Genomic DNA, 8,893 nt, shown 5'->3' with positions numbered 1-8,893 from the left:
GTTTAATATTTAATATGCTAAATGTCAAATAACAATTAAGCTACATAATTCAAATAGCATGTAACAATTAATGCAGGAATTTAAGAAATAATATTTGACAAAGAATAGGAGAGAAACAATTATTATAATAATTAATTAATGATTTAAAACAATTTATGATCTTTCAAGTAAGCAGACAAACAATTAATTTTATGACGTATAGACACTTGTCACCTCGCCTATACGTCGTTCACATTCAATTCACATAACAAATAATTTAAGGGTTCTATTTCCTCAAGTCAAGGTTAACCACGACACTTACCTCGCTTTGCAAATTCCAATCAATTACTCGACCACAACTTTTCCTTTTAAATTTACCAAAAGCTTCAAATCTATTCACAAACAATTCGATATACTCAATACGAATCATAGGAATTAACAACATATGAATTTACAAATTTTCCGGATAAAAATTTGAAATTTATTAAAATATTCAGTAGTGGGACTCAAGTCTCAGATCCCAAAAGAACTTACGAAATCCGAACAACCATTTCGAGACGAGTCCAACCATACAAAAATTATCTAATTCCAATGTCAAATGGACCCTCAAATCTTAAATTTTCGTTTTTGAAAGATTTTATAAAAATCTGATTTTGCTTCCATAAATTCACGGATTCATGATATAAATGAGTACGAAACCATGAAATATAATCAATAGAGGATAAGGAACACTTACCCCAATGTTTTAATATGAAAATCGACCAAAAATCGCCTTACCCGAGCTCAAAAATGGAAAAGGGTTTAAAATGGGACGAATCTCATTTTCCAGAACTTAAGTTCTGCTTCTGGGACTTTTACCCTTCGCGAACGCGGCCAGTGCCTCACGTTCGCGAAGCACAAATTTGTGCTTTCCCATTTTACACTTCGCAAACGCGAAGCTTTCCTAGCTTGGCCTTCGCGAACGCGAAGGCAATTATCCTGGCCAACCTCTTTCCCTTCGCAAACGTGAGGCTTCGATTCCGAATGTGAAGCTTTGAACCTCAAGACTTCGCGAACGCGGTCACTATTTCGCGAACGCGAAGCACAAAACGTGACAGCCCCAATTTTCTCTTCGCGTTCGCGAGAGTACCTTCGCGAACGCGAAGAAGAACACACCAGAAGCCTGAAGTCTGTAGAAAACCAGATTTCCTAAGTCCGCCCATCCGAACCTCACCTGAGCCCTCGGGGCTCCAAACCAAACTTGCACACAAGTCCTAAAACATCATACGAACTTGCTCGCGTGATCAAATCTCCAAACTAACACCAAGAACTATGAATCGGACACCAAATCAAAGGAAATTTCCAAGAAAAAGTTTAAAACTTATATTTTTACAACCGGACGTCCGAATCACGACAAATCAACTCTGATTCTCACCAAATTCGGCAGACAAGTCATAAATATTATAGTGGACCTACACCGGGTTTCGAAACCAAAATACGGACCCGAGGTCAATAAAATCCAACATAAGTAATTTCTTAAAAATTATTAAGCTTTCAAGCTTTTAAATTTTCATCAAAATTCCATATCTCGAGCTAGGGACCTCGGAATTCGATTCCGGGCATACACCCAAGTCCCAAATCACGATACGGACCTACGGGAATTGTCAAAATACCGATCCGGGTCTGTTTGCTCAAAATGTTGACTAAAGTCAACTCAATTGAGTTATTTTAAAGCTATATTTCACATTTTAATCCATTTTTCACATAAAAACTTTTTGAAAAATTGTACGGACTATGCACGTAAGTCGAGGAGTGATAAATGGTGCTTTTTGAGGTCTTAGAACACACAATTACTTATTAAATTTAAAGATGATATTTTGGGTCATCACAATTACTTTATTATTCGATAATTAAATTAAAGAATTTAATTAGTCAAATAAATTTAGTTATTAGTCCAAATGAAATATTATTATATTTTTGCTAGTATAGAGGATATAATTAATATTGTTGACAAATTGAAGTTTTCTATTTTAAATAAGAATATTAAATTACATCTCTTGGTGGATATATATATATATATATATATATATATATATATATATATATATGCACTTGGTAATTATAATTAATATTTGTAGCATTCAATTTAGAATTGAATTCCATAAATGCGTTACATATTTTATTTTAAAATGTTGACTAATTTGTAGAATTCAATTTAGAATTAAATTCCATAAATGAGTTATATATTTTTATTTTAAAAGTATGACTAAGTTGTAGAATTTAATTTAGAATTGAATTCAATAAATGAGTTACATATTTTTATTTTAAAAGTATGACTAAGTTGTAGAATTCAATTTAAAATTAAATTCCATAAATTAGTTACATATTTTTTAAATATTTACCATAAAGAATGTGATTTGTATTTTCTAATGGAAATTATGTATATATATATATGTGTGTGTGTGCGTGTGTGTGTGTGAGAGAGAGAGAGAGAGAGAGAGAGAGAGAGAGAGAGTCCTAATTATGAATTAGGGTGAAATATATCTTATACATATTTTAAAAACCAAGAGAGTTATTCTTGAGAAGAAAATTGCTTTGAGAAAGTAACAGTGCGATACAAAGCCAAGATAGAAAATACTAGTACAAAAAAATTATTTCTTGTTCTTCTACCTTTGAGTTGAGATTTTTGAGAAAACATTCAACACAATATTTTCATTCAATTTGTTCGCGGGATTTCATTGATCAAAGAGTTGATAGCAAGGATCAGTCTCAATCCGTATACGCATAGCGTCTTCGCACTATCGAAGAAATTTAAAACGAGACTCTCTTCACCAGGTACGTCTTAGATCCGATCTTTGACATGCAAAATGAATTTTAAACACGAAAAGATCTGCCTAGGATTGTTATTGTCTTCCGCTGTGTGTTATGAACACCTCTATGCAGTCCTACAGTGGTATCAAAGCCGTGGTTTATTGTGTCTAAAATTTATTTACGAAATATTTTAAGATTACATTTGAAGAGTTCAAACCATAATACACGTGTCTTGTGCATTAGTCAAATTGTTTGAATGCATATGAATTGATATTATTTTATTGTGAATTAAATATGTATTCATATAAGTTAAACTATTGAGATAGTTCGTAACTTGAATTTGAAATTATGTACAAGATACGACAGTAATCTATAATAGGTTATTAGATTATACAATTATTTTAATTGTTATTAGTTTATGAGATATAAATTAATAATAATGTTCTAGCATGACTTATTTTATGTGACATTTAAGATAAACATGTTAGAAGATGTTGAATTTCGTTTTTATGTCACGTGCTTGTTCATTACATAATTTTGAATTATTTATTACATGTGATGTAAATTAATTTAGGACTAAGCATGTAGACAACTTGAACTAAATTCACATTCTATAAAAGATTTGATCTTTATGTTATTAAAAATTATTTTAGTAACAATTCTCTCTTACTAAAATTTGAATTCTTAAATAATAAAATATAAGATATTTTATTGTAAAGCTATCCATCAAAATAAATAATTTTATTTATTTCTTTTTTATAAGGAACGACCTGACAACTAAGAGACTTATAATCTGAGAATATGTTAAAATTATTTATTGGATTAGATATATGGATTGGAAGAATTATTTAATTTTACACTAGACGCCTGGACTACCCGGGGGAGTATAAAATTTAATAAGTTCTTTGCTTTCATGATGGTTGAACTCAACTATGCCAATAGGATCGACCTGACTACCAGGGGACTATTTGACATAGAGCTATTTAAGGATATTGTATGGGGATACAATTGGTAAAAGTACCTACCTTTAAAATATACGTGAGAAACGACTTGACATCCAAGGGGCTCATACATATTGTTAAAGGATTCCTTTACTCCACTAAAAGAAATAGAGATTTCTTAAACTATATTGAGGGTAAATAGTTTAAAATAATTAGTGGAAATATCATTTAGATAAAAGGCCGTGTCTTTATGATATATATGTAAACATGTTCTTATATTATTGCCTTTTCTTTTCCATATTTTAGATTTCTCAATATGTCTATTATATCACTGCGTGAAATACTTGAGACCAACAAGTTGGTAGGACCAAACTTTGATGACTGGTATAGAAATTTGAGAATTGTTCTTATACATGAAAAGCTCATTGATGTGATCGATAATCCTGCAAAGATAATCCCACCAGAGAATGATGTTCAAGGCACCAAGGTTTATCAGAAACACTTGGAAGAATGCCTTGCTATTAAACGCATCATTCTCGCTTCTATGAGTTCTGAACTCCAGAGGAAACATCAGAATATGGATCCAACTGCAATCATTGAATGTGTTAAGAATATGGTTTATACATAGTTGGACATTGAAAACTCTCTATTTTGACCCCTTGTCAATCATGTGATTGTTCTTACCGAAGAATATGAGAAGTTGGGGTACAAGCTTGGTAAAGCGATTTCTGAAGATTTGATCTTGCAGTCAGTATATGATGTCGAATATTTTCACTGTAAGAAGAAATGGCATTGGAAGATAAATTGCAAGGAGTATCTTGCAACTCTAAAGGACAAGAAACAAGGTGAGACATTAATGAAAAATATTTTCAAGGTTTCTTTAGCTACTACTAATTCTTCACTGTGGGTATTAGATACTGGCAGTGGTTATAACATTTGCAATATGTTGCAAGGGTTCAAGATAAGTAGGAGACTAAAGAAAGGAGAAATTAATTTACAAGTTGGAAATGGTGCAAAAGTTGCGGCCATAGCTGTAGGATCAATTTCTTTAATATTGCCTTCGAGCAAAGTACTTATGTTTGATGATTGTTATTATGTTCCTAAATTTGTTTCGAACATAATTTCAGCTTCTATGTTGGACAAGCATGGGTTTCGCATTAACATAGGCAATGGTATTTGCTCTATTTATTATGGTGATAATTTATATGTGAATGGTTATCTACAACATGATATTTATGTCTTACCTAATGTGAATGCTGATTCGATTATGCATGTTTCAAGTCTTAAGAGGAAAATAGATGATCAAGTAAATCATACTTTGGCATTGTAGACTTGGTCATATTGGAGAGAAAAGAATTAACAAGTTGTACAAGGAAGGGTACCTTCACAAGTATGATTTTGAATCATATCCAGCTTGTGAATCTTGTCTCAAAGGAAAAATGATCAAATCTCCATTTACTGGAAGTGGAGAAAGAGCTACTGAATTACTGGGACTAATTCATACAGATGTTTGTGGCCCCATGAAAATTCAAGCTAGAAGTGGATATTCTTACTTCATCACCTTCACTGATGATATGTCAAGATATGGATTTGTGTATCTTATGAAACACAAATCTGAATCGTTTGAAATGTTCAAAAGATTTCGTAGTGAAGTTGAGAAACAAATTGGTAAAAGTATTAAAGTACTAAGGTCTGATAGAGGTGGAGAATATCTTAGTGAAAATTTTACTAGGTATCTCAAAGAGAATGAGATTCTCTCACTATGGACACCTCCAGGAACACCACAACACAATGGTGTGTCTGAAAGGAAAAATCGAACCTTATTAGATATGGTGAGATCTATGATGGGGATCACTGATCTTCTAATAAATTTATGGGGATATGCTTTGGAAGAAGCATCATACTTACATAATAAAGTTCCCACTAAGTCAGTCTCTACAATAACTTATGAGATATGGAAAGGACGTAAGCCTAATCTTAAGCATATTAAAGTTTGGGGTTGTCCAGCTTATGTTAAGAGACTTCAATCTGATAAACTTAATTCAAGATCTCATAAGTGTAGGTTCATTGGATATCCCAAAGAAACAATGGAATATTATTTTTTATCACCCTTCTGACTATAAAGTGTTTGTGGCTAGAAGAGCAACCTTTTTGGAAAGGGAATTTCTTTGGGAAAGGGAATTTATTTTGGAAGAAAATTATAGTAGAGAAACAGAACTTGATGAAATTCAATAAACAAATGAATCAACACAAAATCAAGATCATGAGACACAAGTTGAAGAACCTTTATTGGATGTTTTGAAGTTGACAAGGAAATTGCCATCTTCAAAGGTTGAAGTTCAAGAACTAAATGTAGTGTCACGACCCAATTTCACCTATAGGTCGTGATGGCATCCAACACTACAGCTAGACAAGCCAACTTAATAAAATAAGTATATATTGACAAAATTTAAGACCAAGACAAATAATAAGACGCCAAATTCTACCAATGTGTGTGCCAAGACCTGGTGTCACAAGTGTATGAGGATCTAGTAGATTATACAAAATCTCAAATATTGTCTCAAATAAAATAGACAGAATGAAAAATACAAAGAGAGACACCAGTAGATGCAGAACGGGCTTAGAAAGGCAGCTCACCACTATGCCCCTGGATAGTGTGGGTGTAAGACGATAGGTCCCCCACTAATACTTGCCTCAGGTCCTGCACAAAAAGTGCAGCAAGTGTAGTATGAGTACATAAACAACATGTACCCAGTAAGTATCAAGCCTAATCTCGAAGTGGTAGAGACGAGATGGCCGACTTTGACACTCACTATGGGTCAATAATAATAATTGAAATACGACTAGAATATTTAAATCATCATGATTCACATAATTTACAATAATTTATTTAACCAGCGGAAATAATCAAATTCCTTCAAATGCAACAATTCTCAATATATTAATTAAATTTCTTAAAATAAATAATGTCCAATTTATCAATTAAATCTCATTTACAGGAATAACAATTAATTCCTTAACAAGCAGGCATAATAATTCATTAAATTCCAAGGATTATGAAATTTATCAACTAGCTTCAAAAGCTGAAATAAGCTATTAAGGTATCGTGTGATTATTATTATTAAGAACAATTTCTGCCAAGGACGTATGGCCCGATCCAGAGTGACGTGTACACTACCGAAGGACGCGCGGCACGATTCATAGATGCATCTATCCTGGCGAGGCGTTCGGCCCGCTCCACAAGAAAGGAGGACATTTTCTTATGTACCTCCGGAATGAGAGTATATTTGTTATAAGATAAATTCAGGAGGAAGAATAATTTCTCTTAATAATTAATTAATTTAAACAGAAAAATCAAGTATATGAGATTTTCTTCCTTTAATATTTTTATCTAACAATTCGCAATATATATATATATATATATATATATCAAATAATATTAATTACACAAATAATATAATTTACACAAGTAATTCATGCTTTGAGACCTAAACTACACGGACTTTAGCATTAATAGTATCTACGCACGGACTCTCTTCATCTCGTGCGTACGTAGCCCCCACAATTAGCAACAATTATTTAATTTTAATCACCAATGAGGCAATTTCCCCCTCACAAGATTAGACAAGAAACTTACCTCGTCTTGCTCCAATTTAATCCACTAGAAGACCTTTTCCATGATTATCCAACTCTGTCGGGCTCGATTCTAGCCAAAATTAATTCGACACAATCACTAAAAATTATAAGAATCAATTCTATAAGAAAATACTGCATTTTCAATAAAAATTCTGAAATTAAATAAAACTTCATCCATGGGACCCACGTCTCGAAATCCGGCAAAATTTATGAAATATGAACACGCACTCAACCACGAGTCTACCTACACCAAAATCACTAAATTCCGATAACAATTCGGCCCTCAAATCCTCAAATCTATCCAAGAGGGTTTTCAAACTTTTCCAACTCAATTCACCAATTAAATGATAAACATAGTGATGGATTCGGGTAATTTAACCAATATTGAGTTAAGAACACTTACCCCATTGTTTTCTCTGAAAATCTCCCAAATGTTGCCTAAATCCGAGCTCCAAATCGTTAAAAATGAAAAATGTGATGAAGTCCCATTTTCAGAACTTAAACTCTCTGCTAGTGATTTCTTCTACGCGATCGCATAGCACAAAATTTTCTGCCCAAACATTAACTCTACGCGATCGCATAAAGTCCCACGCGATCGCGATTCACTAGGATCCGACACTACGTGATCGCATCGCACTTCACGCGATCGTGTAGCACAACGCATGGCCCAGCTTCCTCTCAGGTTTCCCCTACGCGATCGCAAACAATGACACGCGATCGCGATATACACTGGCCAATCCTACGCGATCATGGACGTATCCACGCGATCGCAGTGAACAAATCCCCAGCTGCCCAAATTAACCCTACAAGATCGCAACCCCATTCACGCGATCGCATAGAACAAATCCACCACTTCCTAAATTACTCTACGCGATCGCAGACCAACTTACGCGATCGTGTATAAGGATACCAGAAGAAAATACTAGAAGCTATCAGCAGTGTTCCCAAAGGCCAAAAGTGATCTGTTAGTCGTCCGAAATTCACCCAAGCCCCTCGGGACAACAACCAATTATACCAACAAGACCCAAAACATCATACGAACTTAGCCGAATCCTCAAATCACACCAAACAACGCAAAAACCATGAATCATCCCTCAATTCAAGCTTAATGAAACTTAAGATTTCCAACTTCTACATTATGTACCGAAACCTATCAATTCAAGTTCTATTGACTTCAAATTTTGCACACAAGTCATAAATGGCATAACGGAGATATGAAAAGTTTTGGAACTAGATTTCGACTCGGATATCAAAAAGTCAACTCCCCGGTCAAACTTTCAAACTTAAATTCCTATTTTAGCCATTTCAAGCCTAATTTAACTACGGACTTCCAAATAAAATTCCGAACACGCTCCTAAGTCCAAAATCACCATACGGAGCTGTTAAAATTCCGAACACGCTTCTATTCTGGCGTCGTTTTCTCAAAATGTTGACTGAAGTCAAACTTAGCACTTTAAGGCCAACTTAAGGAACCAAGTGTTCCGGTTTCAACCCAAACACTTCCAAATCCCGAACCAACTATCCCCGCAAGTCATAAATCATTAAAA

At 33.8% G+C, this 8,893-nt stretch overlaps 1 protein-coding gene across 1 annotated transcript; it reads left to right on the top strand.

Annotated features, from left to right (window-relative positions):
- The first annotated feature begins 4,026 nt into the window (after positions 1-4,026).
- LOC138903847 (uncharacterized) lies at positions 4,027-5,040 on the top strand. Its single transcript, XM_070192420.1, has 2 exons — positions 4,027-4,326; positions 4,459-5,040. Exons 1-2 carry the CDS (start codon positions 4,027-4,029, stop codon positions 5,038-5,040), a joined length of 882 nt encoding a protein of 293 aa, XP_070048521.1.
- Positions 5,041-8,893: the final 3,853 nt, after the last annotated feature.

This window comes from Nicotiana tomentosiformis, unplaced genomic scaffold (genome assembly GCF_000390325.3).
Source record: "Nicotiana tomentosiformis unplaced genomic scaffold, ASM39032v3 Un00042, whole genome shotgun sequence".
Lineage (NCBI taxonomy): Eukaryota > Viridiplantae > Streptophyta > Magnoliopsida > Solanales > Solanaceae > Nicotiana > Nicotiana tomentosiformis.
This window is presented reverse-complemented; position numbering and strand designations above follow the sequence as displayed.